An 18,080-nucleotide genomic window follows, 5' to 3' on the forward strand; every position below is an offset into this window, starting at 1 on the left:
CCGGTGTGAATGTTGAACTGTGATCAGGTCAGTTGCAACAGGGAAGACGAAGCAGGTCATTGACTGGAGCCATGAGCTGAGACCAGGGGCCCTGAGCAACGACAATTTTGTGAGAACCTCTTAAATGTTATGATCGGCTACGGTCAGATACCCCATAATAAGGCCTGATGTCGCTCTCTTTCTGCCAAGCGCTTAATAACTTTAGAAGTTTGATTCAGACCTAAAACGTCTAAATGCGTATGTATGAAGTGCCTGGAATGGAGGTGAGAGTTTGCACTTAAATTTTACTACTTTAATTTTTATTCACTGCATGTAAACGCACACTCAGCACATTGTTTATCATTTTGAAGAGGGTGTTTGATTTGGTTCACTGCAGGGGCCCCCCCAGCTCCCTTTTGCCTGTGGACCTGAAAATCCCTAGAGACGCCCCTGACTGTGATGTGCACTATTGCACCGGCAAGTTTTTATGTGTGATATCTTAATAAATGCTGAAATCACATGAAACACACACATTTTTGCGCTTTAACCAGTTTCAGGTTTCAGAAATTCTACTTTGCAACGATCAGGTTCAGACTCACAGTGTGGCTGGGGGGTCTCCAGTAGGTCTGGGTGGCCTTGTCGTAGTGATGCTGCGTCCGTTTGTCCGTCTGCCGGTCGCTTTGTCGTACCGAGGCGGGAGCCCTCTGGTGGTGGCACTGACACCTGGCCTGACGTCCTTGAGCAGCCTGCAGAGGAAAGAAGGAATCAGCCATTGAAAGAAAACTGCCTCAAGACCCTTGTTTCCCTTTTCAACTACGCTGATGGTAGAAAGCTTGTCACCGTGCAGCACATTCAAATCCAACCAAACACAGAAAAGGGAAATGTAAGAAGGCAAAACCAAAGGTGGTGAATTCATGCCTCTGACAATAACAAACCACCCACAGTGCAATTAGACCAAACTCAATTTCACTTTTGAGTTATAAATCACTTGAAAGAAGCACAAGAATAGGAGCTTTTCTTTTCTTTACAGCATAAATGAAAAAAAAAAACATAGTTTGTTTTTCCAACTCCGATCTGTAAAGATTCTTTGTTGGTTTTAATATCTTGCATTTAACGCCAGCAGCTGTCTGAGTGCACAAAAGGAAACAAAGCAGGGAAACCAATCACGTAATTGTCCCAGCTAACAAAAACAAATATCACCTATAATTACTTGAACAAAAAAAAGGAACAATATCTTCTGCAATTGCCTGGTTTTGAATTCAGAACCTTATCTGGTGATATTTCAAACAGTAATTAATATATCCACACTGCTTTTCTTTCTCGTCACTTTTTTAAGATATGACTCAAATGTGGAATAAAACCCAGGAGGCAGCTAAAAAAATGTAATCACAGAGTTTTGATTGGAAGTGACAGGCATGATGACCGAATTAGGGAAACTCAAGCCCGGGTAGTAAATGGATATATTGAATTATTTTATATGGAAATTTAGATCCAGTATTAGATTTAACCAACTGACATTTACTTCAAAGCTCAATTATTAACTATTTTTCTTTAGCACTTAAAATGTTTCCTGACAAGCCATTTCCTGATGTAATACCTTATTAGTCTTTTTAAAAACTCAAACTCAATAAAATATAAAAGAAACATAGAATATCAGGGCAACTAATTATTTGCATCAAAACATTTTAAGTAGTCAGATCGTCGCTCTTATATACTCGAATAACAGCAGCTCGACTTTTCACTGCTACAGAGAATCAAACAGAAACTCATGGTTCTTGCCGGTCTTGGTAAAAAAGCTGTTTAAACAAGAAGAGAGAATCAGCTTTCTATCTCAGATAGCTCCACTTTCTGTCTTTCTCTCCCATGATTTCCTTTTCTCTCCCATCCTCTCCTGACACACACACACACACACACACACACACACACACACACACACACACACACACACACACACACACACACACACACACACACACACACACACACACACACACACACACACACACACACACACACACACACACACACACACACACACACACACACACACACACACTAATGCGTCCAGTCCCAGCTCTTCTATTGTTTTTTCATTACTCCATTATGTTCAATTCCGGCAGTTCCCTCTTTCTGTCTCTCGGCCGTTTCTCGGCATTACTTTGGATTTCCTTGTTTACCGGAACCCAAGAGTAGAAATATATTTAAATCATTGTCAGGCACAAACAGCAGCTCCAGAAGTCTTTGCCTTATAATATAATCACATGACCCAGATAACTGGAGTCCTCACAGACTCTGAACCTGTTTTTACCTCGTATTCACCCGTCTGTTTGCTTATTTGTTAGTATTTTCAGCAGGATGATGCAACAACAACCACATGGATTTCCACGAAACTTTGTGGAAGGATGGGACGCGGCCAAAGAAACATTGCGAAATATGGCAAACATTTGCTCTGAATTCCCACGGAATAATTCATAGATCATAAAGAAACTAGAATGGCATTCAGCAGAGCTCATACCTCCACCAAGCCCCAACAGACTCCTTAAATTTAATCAAGCTGCACCAACACCGCACACCCCCACAGACAGTAGTTCCCTGGAAGTGTCATCAAAATCCATGGATTATTCAGAGGGAAACAGGCGAAAAGACACACGATATCTCGCAGTATAGAAGAAAGTAATTTAATAGGTTCTTCCCTTCATTCTTCCACCAATTTTAGTGGTAATCCATCCAGCTTTGTATGCGTTACCTTGCTTCCAAACAAACAGACGGACAGGGGTGAAAACATAAACTACTTGATGGAGGGGAAAATCAGGCATATTTAGGGGACTGAGTGTGACTGTGTGCGATTTGGTGCAGCTTGATTGAATTTATAGGGACTGTTGTGTTTTTAAGAACTATGTGCTTTACTCAGTGTTTAATTTTCTGTCTCTTCATTGACTGGATTACTCACAAACTACTGAACTGTTTCCATGACCCAACAACAGACACATTAGATTTTTATTTTTATCATTACGAGACTCTGTGTTAATTTCCCAAAACCAGAAATTTCGGTATTTGCCAAAACATTAACCCATCCAGACCATGTGTGTTTGTTTTTTTAGCTTCATCCTTGTTCCAGCCTGCACTGCAGGGACAACTGAGAGCACGGGCAGAATCCAATTTTCAGCTTTACTCATGATCTAACTCGAGGTGCCCACATAGTGTTTCAGCAGAGCAAATGTCTCTTGTTTCCCTCTTATCTTCTCTCTTCTTCCTCCCGCGTCTTTTCTCTTCCAGCCTCACACTCATTAATGTCAGGCAGAGATCTGAAAATAAGTCCTCGCTTTCTCACACTCTCTCCGCTTGACGAGGGTAAGGGTGCAACAGTGTTGCACTGGGCTGAAGAACACGCCGTGGGTGGCTGCTAATTCTAATTGGAAGGAGTGTTTGCAGCGGGAAAACATGGTGGACAGGCCTCCTATTTACATTTTGGTATTTCTCAATACGGCGAGAGATTTGAATAATGTCAGCCAGGCATACGGTTGTTTGGCTAACAAGGGATCTTGGTCAAGACACTAATGAATGTTCAAGTGAAGATGGAGCCAGCTAAAAGGGAACAGAACAGTTATTGGTAGGCAGTCAGGACTATGACATTACACGCACTGGATTGCATGTAGAAGCCCAGCAACTCCCCCATACCACACCGTGGGCTTTTTTTAATCAGTCACTTTCTTTCTCCTGGGAGCTAAAGAACACAGGGTGATTACGTTTCATTTCTCCCGTCCTTCCTTTCTTTTCACCCGTTCTCTCCGTAAGATCTGATAAAGCTGGAATTGGTGTAAACAAAAGATAATGGAAGGCACAAGTTGTGCCCAGACACGTTCAACTATCTCTGTGAGATCTGTGAGGACAATTGGTGCCAAGGAGGTGAGTGACCAGACCGGGGGGGGGTCTTTTGGTCGTCAAGCCTGAAAAGCTACATGAAAGCAATCAGCAAACATGAGCACTGAGGCTTTTATGTCCCCGTTTGTGAATGCTTGAAAAAAAAAAACTAGATCCTGTCATACTCGACTAAAGATCAGCCTGTATTGATATTCTACATGTTGCACTGACATTCACAGTGTCTGAGCCTCGATCCTTTACTTTCTGACAACGACGAGCATCACCATTGGTACAGCTATTTTTAGAGATAGGCTCCATCCTGTGCAAAGTTTCTCAAAGTTAATTCTGCGATTTCCACCCTGTGCAAAAACTAAGATTGGGCCATAGAACAGCAACGTTAAGTCAGTAAACCTTTATGGCTGAGAGTGCTGGAAGAGTAAGAAACGAACAAAGGAAATGGCTTCCAGAAAAGCTGCTAAAAGAAGATCTGCAAAATCTAACGGCCAAGTACAACATCCAACGAGGACCTGTACGAGAAGACAAGCTACCAGAGCATGTCCCTGGAGATCAAGATGAGAAGGATCAGATGGCTCGGTCATGTCTTGAGGATGTCTGGTGATAGCATTCCTCAAGCTGGAGAAAGAGAGGCAGGCCCAAGACAATCTGGAGAAGCACAGTGATGGCTGAACTAGAGGAGACGGGTCTATCAAGCATCAAACAAGGCATAAGACCGTGATGTGTGGAAGAAGCTTACTGCAGCCGTATGTCCCACAGGGGCCAATGTTGATAAGTGCGTAGCTAAAAGTCCAACCTGTGCACAATATAATACAGAGGATGTCGCTTTTTCCTCTACACTTGAGCTTATTGGTAATAAAATATAAGAGCAAAAATGCAATAAACATAAATAAATAAAGTGCACCAACCAAAACCTAAAAAAGATTAACTGTCACATAAGGCTGGGGTGCAATGCATTTCTCCGAATGAATGCTTACACTGCGAGAAATGTACAATTCCCCCGGTGTGGAATACAATCACCCCTTTTTTCAGCTGTTTGACTCGTATTAGTCCTGTTCTCACACACTCACCATTTGTTCCCGCAGTTGTTGCTGCTGCAGCTGGTGACACTGCAACGTGAGCTGAGCGATGGTCTTGTCTCGGCTCCTCAGCTCCTCTCTGAGCACCTGCACTTCCGTTATCAGCTCTACCAACTGAAAACACACACAGATATATACAGTCTACTGTAGCAGGAGAACTCAGTGGGAAACAGGAGGCAAATAATATATATATATATATATATATATATACACACAGCACATTCAATCAATCACAACTGTGAAGCAGAGGCATAGTTATTTACCTGTGATGCAGAGGTATTGTCTTCAATCTCCTCAGGTGCATCTGCTGGAGAATCTGTATCCTCAAGCTGGAAATAAACAACACGCACGCACGCACGCACGCACACACGCACACACGCACACGCACACACACACACACACACACACACACACACACACACACACACAAGGGTAAAAACACAGATGCAAAGTGAGTACACCGTGAGCTGGATCAATGACAATTGCCTCAGGCATGCCTCACTGCAATATTTCACTACGGTAGAATAATTTCACTCTTTAGCACGTATGCGTTCCCAACACTGAACTGTCGACCGCCAATGTTCGACACCTGAGGTGGAGCTGCCGAGTATGTTTTTGAACATTCAATACCTTCATTTAATCTAGTGCAGAAATGGCCTCACTTGAAAGGCTACTTAAGTAAGTGCTGCACTTTAACATTTTCTCCCCAAAGCAGGTCGTCTTGTGCACAGAGAATATTCAGAGCAATAGTTCGTAAATGTGCATTATTTATTTTCACAGTAACAGTCTAATAAATTTGTTATTGAATAAAATTTCGAACATTATACAACAACATGATTTTACCAGGTTATGTCTCGATATCGTTAAAGTGTATTTCTCACTTCCGAGCAGCTTTTTCTAGGGTTATATTTATTTAGTTTTTTTAATATAATTATATTGTCGTGTTCTCGAAAAAGATTAATTGTTGTTGATAAAAAATTTGTCTTGGTCAGCTACTTGGAACTCATTTGGTTAAAACAGGCCAATTTTATAGTTCCTGTTTCTGAGTTCCAGATCATAATAATAAAAAAGAAACAATTAAAGAGTTGCTAATGTGCCAACAGAAATAGTTTACCTCTTGAGGGTACACAGGGAAAGTGTTGCAGTTACAGTAATTGCTGTGAGAACAATGAACAAATTTGAAGGAGACTGATTCAAATTAAAAACATAACATCACTTAAGTTGTCCAGGGTAGATCGAGTCAAGGCATTAAAGATAATCTCTTCTTGTGCGTGTGCTTTTGTGCATTTGTGTGATTGCCCAGATGGGGCCGTGTGGGTTTTTGTGTTCATCTTTTATATAACTTCACATCGTACGACTAGCCCAAACTCACTGTCCATTAAAACCACTAGAAGGAAAACTGAGATTTAATAAACGCCTTAATATGCTTCTTTGTGTACATATCTATGGACAGTGCAGCAGAGCTGATTGAAACCAAGGATTTTACATTCAAAGCTTAGAATAACTGAAAATGACATCCACAAGATGAATTCAATCTAACCCTCTGGAAGACATATACAAAGCTGTCAGAGACCAAAACAGCAACTAAATACCAAATAATGGTCCAACCTGTAACATAGTTTTGAGCCTGAGCAGCTGGTTCTTCAGCGAGCTACAGTCTTGAGTCATGTGATCGACTGTGACTTCATCCAGCATCGCCATGTAGTCATGCTGCCTGCCTTCGGAGTGGGGGGGGCGTGAGGAGATCCTGGACGACTTGAGTCCATCATAGTGCTGGAAGACATGGGCCCTGAGGAAACCACAAATAATCAAAGGGAAAAATGTGAGTACAGAATGATGCTGGATTCATAGTGTGATTATTTTTCCTTTGTTTTTATTCTTTCAACAAACCTGCTGTCACTGTGGAAGTGATCAGGTCCACTCCAGCGGTGGTGTTTCCGCCGCTGCCCCTGCCGACCGGCCCTCTCGGAGCGCTCCATGTGAGACATCCTGCCAACGTCTGGGTTGGAAAAGTTTCGAGCAGATGGAGCCAGAATAAAGAAACGTAAGTGCATGTGTCAAACAGAAGGGAATAGAAGTGAGAGATGAAAATAACCATCAAAAACTTGTGCTACCTGACAGGAAATGTTTAAATCCAGTGTTTGTGATTACTTTAGATAGAGTAAAGCACTTTGTTGAAGTGAAACTACAACACTTTGTATGGTTTTAGATGAGCAGCATTTTGCAAAGATGAGAATTCATTGTCCTCTTTCTTTCTCTGCGTGTTTCTGTGCAAACACACAAACAAAATGCACGACATTGAGACCATTTTTGGTATACCTTGTGGTAATGAATACTGCTGTGTATGTCTAAAACGGTCTATTCGAGAATATCTGCATATAAATCACAATCTGATCCACCTCATTCTCAATTTCTCTGAGCTATCTCACCCATCAAATGCAAACAAACTCGCACCCACACGGTGACAGGCTATTTCATTTTCAAGGAGACGAGAGGAAACAGTCTTTGGCAACACTCAGTAGCATATAGCTATGAAATGAGCCACGGCAGCAACAAAATTGACAACTAACAGAGCGCGACCCCCCAGGAAATCTTAAGGACCCTTGAGTTGAATTGCTATATGCCAACAGTCTTTGGATGGAGAGAAGTGAAAGGAAGAAAAAGAGATATAAAGAATTATTATTGGATTGAAAGGTGCAACTCAAGGAATTCAGCAGCAGTGGTTAAAATTCTTTACCCTGAGTGTCAGCACATAGCACAGGAGCAGACAGCCAGCTTCCTACTGAACCATTACATTCCACAAAAAACAGCTCCCATTCAGCTCAGTTAAAAAAAAGGCAATCCTCTCAAAAGTAGTTCACTGGGAATGTATTCCAACTGGGAAAGAAAAATCCATAACAACAGAGAAACTCGGACGGAGAGGGAAGAGGGATAAGTCCTTGTCCGGTCAGCTGGTGAGCAGTTAAAGGGCCAGAGAGGGGAAAGTCAACCCAGCTCCCACCACTTTCTGGCTCTGTGTTTGTTGACAGCCTTGTTTTTCTGGGAACTCCCTAGGAACTGGAACTTGGGAGAAAGACTTTAGTGGTGAGAAAGCAGCTGAGTTGACTGGTTTATGTCCAAAGCTAGGAGGTAACCAGCTGAGGCAGAGAAGAGGAGAAAAAGCCGGGGTCCCTCTCCAGTCAAGGGAGGTGACAGCTGAATGAAAATACTACACAAGGCCCCTTCTCCCCTCTTCTCTTCTTCTCCCAGTCACGTCTTCCTGCTTTGTGGCAGAGGCAGGGTCTCTCTAGGACGAAGGAAACACCCTTCCATAGCTCCACGTCTCAATGCCTGCCCTGTGGGCCGGGTCTGACTGGACTCGTCCGCCTCTCTCTCTCCTTCCGACCACCTCTGGTGACACCAGCTCCACAGCCATGACAGAGGGAGCTATAAATATGTTGAGTACCCAAAAAGGAGGAGGAAGAGATGACACATCCACATTCCCCTGGAGGGAACATTCCTGTCCCTCTCTCTCGCTCTCTGTTTCCCTCTCTCAAACTCTACTGTTTAAAAACTTGAAGAGTGATATCACAGGAATAAAGTTTATCAAGTAACTAATACAGGCCTAAAATAAAGCGTCTCCATGGACATTGCATTGCCTTTAGAGATGTGTTGATTCAACTTTAGGGCCATTCTGGAGGCAGAAGGTAGTGATGCAGACGAACTGTATTCTCTTTCACTCTGAGAGGTGTTTCTAATATTAAGTCTACCCTCACTGATATAAACTACAGCCTCCAGAACGACCATAAAGTTGAACAAACAGCTCTTTAACACAGTTTCAACAAAGCTCAACATTACGGCCTGTATAAAAGTAGAATTTACTGCAGGACTGTTGCAGGTCAACAGGACTTCTACTAATATGCAGCTTATAAACTAGGAACTGTGTGTAAACGGAATGTGCATGCGTGTGTTTGACCAGAGCCGAACCAATATGGACTTTTGAGGGTTGATGCAGATACTGATGGTGTTAAACATTTGTGATACTGATGGATTAGCCGAGATTTATATTTTGTTAAACAATAGCAATGATTCCTTAAATGTCATTATCAAACCCTTATGAAAAAGAAATGTAATAGAGGCTTGAAGTTTTCACTGTCGAACCATTGACAATATAGTAAATAAAAAATATACTGTTAATATAGAGAAAACACAAATATAACCAATTATACAGAACTTGAAGCAGGCTATTTTCATAAAATACACCTCTTTTGCGCATTGTTTATTATGCAAAAGGTTTTTATGTCAGCAAACATAAAGGCACAAAATGGAAAAGTCTGTGAAAGGCTCACGTTGCCCGATTTTTATCATCCAAAAAATAGGCTCTAATCCCTAGATTATGTGCAGATGCATGTATGGTCAACTCCCTTCCTTGAGGTGCAGTGGGAGGCCTTGTTTAGACATCCTAAGCCCGTCCCTCCCCCTAAAACTATAGTGCATGAAACACATTATGAACTTACGTGAAGTGAAAACTCACATCCCAGAATTCATTATGTTCCATAACATGTGAGGTCATTCTTCCCCAGCCCCTCTTCTCCTCCTATCTACTGTATATGATACAGACAATACCTGATGAGTCTATAATAACGTTATCAACCTCTTTCATGTGGTAATGATGTGACCTGATCTACAAAAGACACTATTTTATTCCATTTTAATGAGATACTTGGTGCTTGATTAGATTAGAAGTGATAACGGGCGACTTCAATAGATTCTGTGTGATATCAGAACGGGAGTGGTGGTGTGATGTGTGAATGCTAATAGAGGTATTAAGGCTAATAAAGTAATCATGGTAACGACATGACAATCAGACTCTGCTCCTGTGAAGCCTGTGTGTGCCGTGTGGTTGTTATAAACAGAGGCAGACATTCGGTACTTTCTCCCAGTCAGCTGCTGCAGAGCTGTCATTCAGAACCAGTTGAGTGGCAGTAGTTGAGTCGTAATTTAATAACTCTCCAGCGATCAAGTTCTAGCAAACCCCGACATAATAGACAACAAGGTGTCCATTAAAGGATTTAAATGGATATTGTAGAGGTTGGGCTCCACCTGAGGCAAGGCATGATTCATTTTATTCAGGCCTTTATATGACACAGAAGAATACTGCTGGAAATAGAAAGCTCAAACTTTGGTAACACATTAATTTACAATTATGGCCGCAGCGCTTTTTTAAAATAAGAAATAATGGAAACCCCTGCAACCAATGGAACTGAAAACATTTGTCATGGTTGTAGTGGACTCAATCCTGTGGAGGATAATTGCAGGTACATAACATGTCCTGTGTGTGTGTGTGTGTGTCTGTGGGTGTGTGTTGTGTGCCCACCATGTAAGCCATCCTCTGGCAGGTCCACATCAAGCATGAGGTCGTCATCATCCAGCTCTCCAGTTCCCCGAGGGTCCAGGTTGTTCAGGATATCCTAAAAAACAGAAAATGAGAGGTAGCATCGTTGCATTAGATAACATCAGAGGCACATTACCAGTGCATTAGAGCCATTATATGGTTTTGTGAAATATCTAGACAACAGGGGCCATGTACAAAAATAGACAATGTACAAATAAACAAATGTGGTGTTTTCCTGCCAGAAACAAAGCCTTGATAGCATTTTCTATGTGAAATATGATTTTGATATTCTAATACGTCCAATTTGTCAGAAATGGATGTTCAAGTGCTCCTGGAACATCAGGATCCTTCAGTCTGTGTTATAATATGTGTTATAATATGATATATAAACCTATAAATTGTAGTAAACCAAGGATTAATTTCAAGCTGTGACAAACATATACAGTATATAATAATAATATTTCTTCTTTTGGCCACAAATATGAAGAGGAAAAGGACACCATACCAGGAAGGACTCCACAATGTAATGGAATGGAATCCTTACATGATAAATGAGGGATATGTAATAGTCCTGCAGTCATTAGGAACAGGGATTTTAATTGAAATGTGATATTTGTACGCTCATTTTTCTGTTACGTGATAGTTATTTTCACTCTCTGCTCTTTACTATTTTTCATCATTAAAAAACAATTTCAGAACCACTGTTAATGACTTTTTCTACGCCACTGTGCCGCACGTTTCCACACCAACAGCACAACCGCAGGAAGACGACTTATTCCGGACATCGAGCCACAGATAACAAATCAGGCTTCCGGAAAAATATCATTCGGTGGTGAATGATAATACAGGGCGCTTTGAAATACCCTCAACAAAAAACAATTCTAATAACTGCCTCGGAATATGCAGCTAGTCTGACTGCTGCGCTGCCGTCTGCGGAATAATTCAAAGCATACCCAAAAGCAAAAGAATGAATCGATAGTTCAAAGCTTTATTTTTTCCAAGGCAATTTTGTGCTTCACAAAACCAAATTGACAGGGCTTTGACTACAAGACACAAGCATAAAATTACTCATTACTGAAAATCTCATGTGTTGCGTGATAGCTGACTGGCGCTCAGTATTTCAGACTTAATGAAGAAGGAATAATGAAGAAAAATAGAATAAACAAAAAACACTTCTGCATTATTTCCGAATACTATCAACCGAGACGTGGGTGGAATCTCTGTCGTTTGAAGAGTCCACGAAACAAATCAACCACACTCATCTGTTTCAGTGTCTCTCACTTCTCGCCTCAGATTCCCGTCTCCATGTTCTCTTCCATCTACCCTGGTGCTCTCTCGTCTCTTGTCTGTAACCTCCCACTCTATGAATATAACAGTTTGAATGTTCGGGTTGAAACAAAGATTAGACACTTTTCTCCGCTGGAAGTGATGCTCTCTTATTCAGGAACAGCTTGTTCTACACGCACACTTTCTCTGCTGGAGTGTTTGAAATATTACTGGCATCAAAAACAGGGGTGTAAGTGCATCGTTCCATGCTTCCACACATTTCAACTGTAGAACTTTTTCACGTGTCTGATAGCCACAGAGATTCGCCACCATCAGTGACATAACTCGCAGCTCGGTACATAATCCCACATTGAGGTGTGTAGGTGACAACGTCTCTAAAAGAAGAATCTAGATGAATCTGTGGATCAATCCCTGAGTCAGAAGCAGTTACGCTGCCTGTGTTAAAATAAAGTATCATCATTTCTGTCATGTGACAGCACTGAAACAGCAGACCTCTTGTTAGAATATATGTGTGTTATTACTAAAGTTATTGGATGGCCGATAAAAATCAAATGAGCCTTTCAGAAAGATATCTGTAATAGCATTTATGTTTCCCCGATATGTACAGGTCAGAAAACTTTTATTTTACACAATAAACAATTCAGAGGAGAGGAGCATTTATGTTTACCTTTTAACAATTAAGTTAATTAGTCAAGTTCTATATATTTGGTAATATTTGTGTTCTCTTTTTATTCATACTTACTTATAATGAAGTTTATGAATCAATTATAAGTTATTAAGCCTCCTTTACATTTCTTTGTCGTGGGAATCATTACCAAAAATGATTACTCTCTACTGTGGGTATGGGCCACAGCCCTCAAAACTCCTTGTCCGGCTTTATAATAATTATCTCATTACAGCTGTCTGAAGTTGTGCAGAACCTAAATTAAACGTATTAAATAAATGTGGTGCACTTCGAAATAGGGTGAATTCCAGGGATGAACCAAAAAAATCCTATAAACAGCCGCCCTGCTCCATCACCTGAACTACAGCCGCCCTATATCGGTACAGTAATATATTCTACCTGAAAGTGTACTATAGTGTACAATACTATGAAATTAGCACTGAATCATCTAAGTGTTAGATTGTTTTTTTGTTGTCTTTTCTTTTTTTCAGCAAAAATTCACAACATGCTCTCTGTCTCCTCCAGTTTCATTGACTGTCTTTGTTACAGCATGAGTCTTCAGAGGAAATTGCATTTCACACTGGCAGGACACAACAGCTTAGAGCGCTGCAAAACCTGAATCATCTCCCAACGAAGAAGTGTGTGTGCGTGTGTGTGTGTGTGTGTGTGTGTGTGTGTGTGTGTGTGTGTGTGTGTGTGTGTGTGTGTGTGTGTGTGAGCGAGCGAGCGAGCGAAAGGAGAAAATCACACTCAGGAGAAGACATGGGTTTAAAGGTTAATTACTGAAATGACATAACAACAGTGTTCTGTAGAAAGATTATATGTTATTATTATTATTATTAAGTTGTTTATTCACATGTATATTTATCACGAGGAGTCGAGTTGTGGACCTCAGATTAGATTCTAGGATCAGCAGCTGTTTAGAACTATTATCGAAATGCATCTGAAAAGCAGCTTTGATCCAATTAAGTTGTAGCTGTTGTACTCTCACTGAGGGAATACAGATTTTACTTGTAGAAGTATATGAATCTGACAGATGAGGACATATGTATTTTTGATGCAGAACCCCAGAGGTGCTCCATCAATCCACACCCTGCGGCATAAGCACCGTTCGGAATGCAAGTGTTTCATGGTGCACCCTGTTCCCACCGACATCAACAAACAAACACGACCGGATCAAACACTGATTAAAACTTCAAAAATCGTCGGGAGAGGTCTGAGGCAGAACTTCTCTCACTTTGACAGTTTACCCTGGAATGACCTGCAGGGGCGTCTCACCCGCACAGCTAAATGAAAGCTCATTACAGATACCTTAATTCTACCAATTCTGCTTTCTCCCACAGAATCTTTTTTGGGGATCTCTGATAGACTTTGGGTTTTTCCGTTGTGTGAATGCAAAGTAGCACCACCGCACTCAATCAGGCTAAAAACAGGCAGAGCAGGCGGCTCGTTTTCGGTTCAATCAAACAACTTCAAACATCCACAAACTTCAACTTTAGATAAGAGTGTGAAAAATCAATAAGTGCCAGGGAGATGTTTTTAGACCGACTGTACTCGTTCCTCTCTGACATCTGCGTTGTTCTCTTCTCCATTTCACAGGAAGTACAAGCCGCTCCTCTCAAACCCTACACTTTTGTGCTGGTTTCTAATAAAACCTCAGTAGAGCTGCTCTATCAGAGGAAGGCGAGGAAATCCACATGGAACATGCATTTTACAAAGATCATTAGCTTTCTGAAGGTCAAAGACTTTCCAAAATAATGCTCTAAGAATAACTAAAATACGACATAATAACTGAAGCGCGGCCTTTATGTTGAAATGGCTCTGCTACCATGCACGTCAATGTGTGGGTGTGTGTGTATATATCATAGATTATGACATTTCTGTGTGACATTACTAAACAGATTGGTTCTTTATACTCGGTATCTTGGGATTTCCCAGTGATTTTGATGGAGGTTGTGTCCTTGTTTGCAGCTCTTGAACTAAAGCAGTTTGTCTTTTTTCGGTGCTTGTTTTACCGAGTATAATATTTGTGACATGTACTGTACATCCACAGCTAACAACTCTAATAAGGTCTAAATAAAAACTACTTTTATACGTAGTTTTATAATTTATTCTCTTCTTTTCATTCTTTCAACTGTGGCTTTAACAGGCACTCTGTCAGTTTCCAGTCAGGTAAGGCAGTGCTTAGATAACAGTGAAGCGGTGTTTTGCAAACTGTCGATTAAAACTGTTTTTTAAATACTAGCAAGGTCTCGTAAATTGAAGCGAACACATACAAATGTTTAACTGCCTTCTGTGTAACAGCTCACATGGCGGTAACACTTCATTGAAGGCGCTCCTTTAAGCATTTATAAGCAGGTTCTATTTCATACTATATTTTATATAATTAGAGCTGTGTTTGACTCTAGACTTCTCGTTTTGGGCAAACACATCACATCTCTACACAGTGTGTTAAAAAAACATTTAGTGCTATTTTCTAACTAAAATAGAATAACATATTAACTCCCTTTCAATTCTACTTTTCTGTTCATTCTCAATGTTCGGTTATGGATAATGAAATTCTACTCCTGCAGACGTTTCACAGTGAAAGCCTTCCAGGAAATGGAGTGGATTATGCCCCCTGAACTGCTGGAAGGCTTTCACTGTGAAACTAATTGGGGATTGTTGAGCGGGGGAAATATTCTCTAATTATAACCCTGTGTCGAATACACCCCATCTCTTCCCAGTCCCAGCTGCGGAATTCACGGTAGAAAAGGGGTCATAATAGCTCAACTTATTCTAAATTATAATATTGTTTCGCTCAAATCCAAACCATCGATTGCTTTCTCCTCCACATTTGAGACTGAAATCTACCAATACAAATATTATTTCTCCACACGCCATATGCTCTATTTCTGAGATGCAGGGACAGAAACAGGCGGTGTGGAGGAGGCTGGCTGAGCGATAGTTTAATTAATTGTTTAAGGAGTGATGGCAGCTGCAGGAGAAAGCAAAGAGAGGAACCTCAAATCAGCAGGACGTTTCTCCCGGGTTTATCTTTCTCATTTCATTCAATGTTTGTGTTGTTATCAAAATAAGCACAATATGTACCTCTGTGCAGTATTGTGCTATATATATATACTGTACACTGACATGATTGCCTTAGTCATAGAGGCTGACCGTGGTAATAGAAACTGACTGTGCCAATAAAGGTGTCTTGTGGCACTCAACAGTAAACAAACTGTTAGATAATTCAGGTCTGTGTGTTTAAACATGGAGCTGTTTACTAAGAACATCATTGTTTGAGAAGGGGTTGTTTCCCCAAGTTTAATTTAGTAACTAATTACACTGTTAATATACCACTAGTGTCAACTAGCTAAAAGGTGTATACTACTTTGAAAGAATATGTTAGTTGTATGTTTGTACTTTCTACAGTGGATAGACTACAATTGACCCCAAATATTAATAAAAGCATGATTATATTTTTACAGAGTGAGGTAGAGGGATTTCTGTGCTATATGCTTTTATTCATATTTACAACTCGTTTACTTCTTTGTTCCTTTATGTGAGATAAAAGAGGAAGGAGGTGATAGAAATTGTAAAAAAGACAAAGAGTCATCAGAAGATGGAAGGACATAATGCTCACTATCCCCCGGTGAATTATACCGGGATAATAAAGGACATGAAATGTAAATGAGACCAGAGAAAGTTGAACTAGACATGAAGGTTCACAAATGAGACATCTGAAAGTGCTTCAAATATCATTGCTGACTAGATGAGCAATGCACGTATCTGCAGTTTTAATAGTCTCTTCTGTAAACTCACTTACTAGAAATATAATTTAATGAAAAGCAAACCTTTGCTTACAAATGTAATTTCAGTGCTATCAGTATTAACACAGTGTCACATTATCTCCTCCGTTGTAAATATCTATAATACAAATGCTGCCATCTTGCACATTTGGAGCCAGAAATCTGCACAATCGGGGGATGGAGCCACAGAAATGCTCAACCAATCGCGAGTCAGACTCAGCTGTCAATCTTGATACATTGAATAGCTCATTAAAAAACAAACTTATACCAGAAAAACTTGCACATGGAGGAGGCAGTAGCTTCCTGGCAGAGATCCATAGATCGCTAGTGGGGAACTTCTCATAACGTCCATCTAAACATACAGTCTATGGTCAAATCTATACACTCATTCAGGAGCAAACCATTCTTGTCAGGGGAAGTCGTTTTGCCTTCATTTTGCCACTCTCCGGGTATGTTATTGCCTTATTCGATCTCAAGAGCAGCCAGTTTAAAATGTTCAATATGTGAGAGCCAGTTGAGAGACAAAGTGGTTATAAAAAGCCGCCTGATAACGAGCAATAATAATATAACAGGTCATGACTGTGATTTGAAAACTCTCAAGCATAGGCTGTAATTTCGGGAATGACTCAGAAGACTGTTGTTACAAGAACAATGTTAGTGTCGGTAAGTGTAAATTAAAGTGTTAGTGTGTGTGTCTGTCTTTAAAGAAAGCAGTGCAAGCACAAATACGCACAAAACCATTGTTTTCCTTGAAGGTCTGCTGCTGTCAATTTAAAAACCAAGACAAACACAAGCAGGTAAACTACAAGCCTCATTAATGCAGCAGTAGAGCCGGTTCACTGGCACGATGTTCCATAAATGGCTGAGCACTCTGAAGACAAAGGGCTTAAGCGCCCCACTCATTCAAACACTAATGAATTGACCTGTCTCAGCCCGGCTCCACAAAAGCCTAAAATTAGAGGCAAAATAAATAAATCAGGGATAAGAGGTGCAAACGGAAGCCCAGTGACAAACTAAAGGATTGTCTAGCTGCCAGTAGTTGACACAGGAAAGAAAAGGGGGAATAATAACTGTTAACAGAATTATACCAGGGAAAAAGGGAAAAGGTTTCATGTTGTGAGGTGGGACACTGGGCTGTGATGTCGAGGGAAATCGATTCCTTCAAGTTAAAACTCCGAAGCAAACACAAGGTTAATGAAATTATCGGATCTCTGTTCAGGGAAAAGGCTCCACCATTCTGGAAGTTTCTTATTTTTTTGAATGTGAACAAAACGCTTATGTGAAGGTGAAACTTGGGAAACAATAAGCTGTGATGTAATGTAATAGAACAAGCCTGCAACATATACATGAAGGTGATATTGTAATTCCTCTTATTACATTCAACCACCTACTGCATAAAAGGGCAAATCATCTTGTTTTCCCTCTGGTGGCTGGCTGAAGTATAGGTTTTAAACCCATCCTCCTCCATGTTAGTGGATGGGACGTGGACCAAACTCAAAGAGTCAAAGTCCAAGTCAGATATCTTCTCAAAGATTGTTTCTGTCTTTTTAGGTAGCTCTGATGGATGGTGAAGTGTTCGTGCTGCTTGAGGAAGTTTGAATTTGTTATTAGATGCGATGAAGTCGTCATGATTGACAGCTGGGATTGACTCGTTATTACTCTAGCTTGTAAATCAGCTGGATGTCATTACCATAGCTCCACACCATGATCCCCCCCTGGGCAAACTGGAGCTCCAAATTAGGTCAAAAGTGCAAGATAGCATCAACCGTATATCTGGAATATTCCAGCTTCATTTTTGCACATTCAGAGGAAGTGAAAACACATCTATCCTCATATACAGTCTATGCACTTAACAGTATAATAAAATCCGATCACACAATAAAACACTCTACGCCATGATTTCCATCCGTCTGGCACAGTTCAACGGAAAGGTGAAATACAGTGCAGAGGAACTATATTGAACAGGTGCAGCTATTATTGTCTCCTCCCCCACATCAGCAGCATCAGCAGGTGAACTCCTGCTCTCATTC

At 40.7% G+C, this 18,080-nt stretch overlaps 1 protein-coding gene across 2 annotated transcripts in view; it reads right to left on the reverse strand.

The window, feature by feature from the left end:
* ccser2a (coiled-coil serine-rich protein 2a) overlaps positions 1-18,080 on the reverse strand; it is a 55,432-nt gene that overhangs the window by 16,783 nt on the left and 20,569 nt on the right. For both annotated transcript variants that reach the window (XM_061087233.1, XM_061087234.1), the window contains exons 4-9: positions 10,291-10,384; positions 6,825-6,933; positions 6,543-6,723; positions 5,198-5,263; positions 4,926-5,048; positions 579-725 (exon numbers count right to left, since the gene is read on the reverse strand). In XM_061087233.1, coding sequence (XP_060943216.1) covers positions 579-725; positions 4,926-5,048; positions 5,198-5,263; positions 6,543-6,723; positions 6,825-6,933; positions 10,291-10,384 — 720 coding nt within the window. The remainder of the gene's footprint in view (positions 1-578; positions 726-4,925; positions 5,049-5,197; positions 5,264-6,542; positions 6,724-6,824; positions 6,934-10,290; positions 10,385-18,080) is intronic.

This window comes from Limanda limanda, chromosome 15 (genome assembly GCF_963576545.1).
Source record: "Limanda limanda chromosome 15, fLimLim1.1, whole genome shotgun sequence".
In the NCBI taxonomy this organism is placed as follows: domain Eukaryota; kingdom Metazoa; phylum Chordata; class Actinopteri; order Pleuronectiformes; family Pleuronectidae; genus Limanda; species Limanda limanda.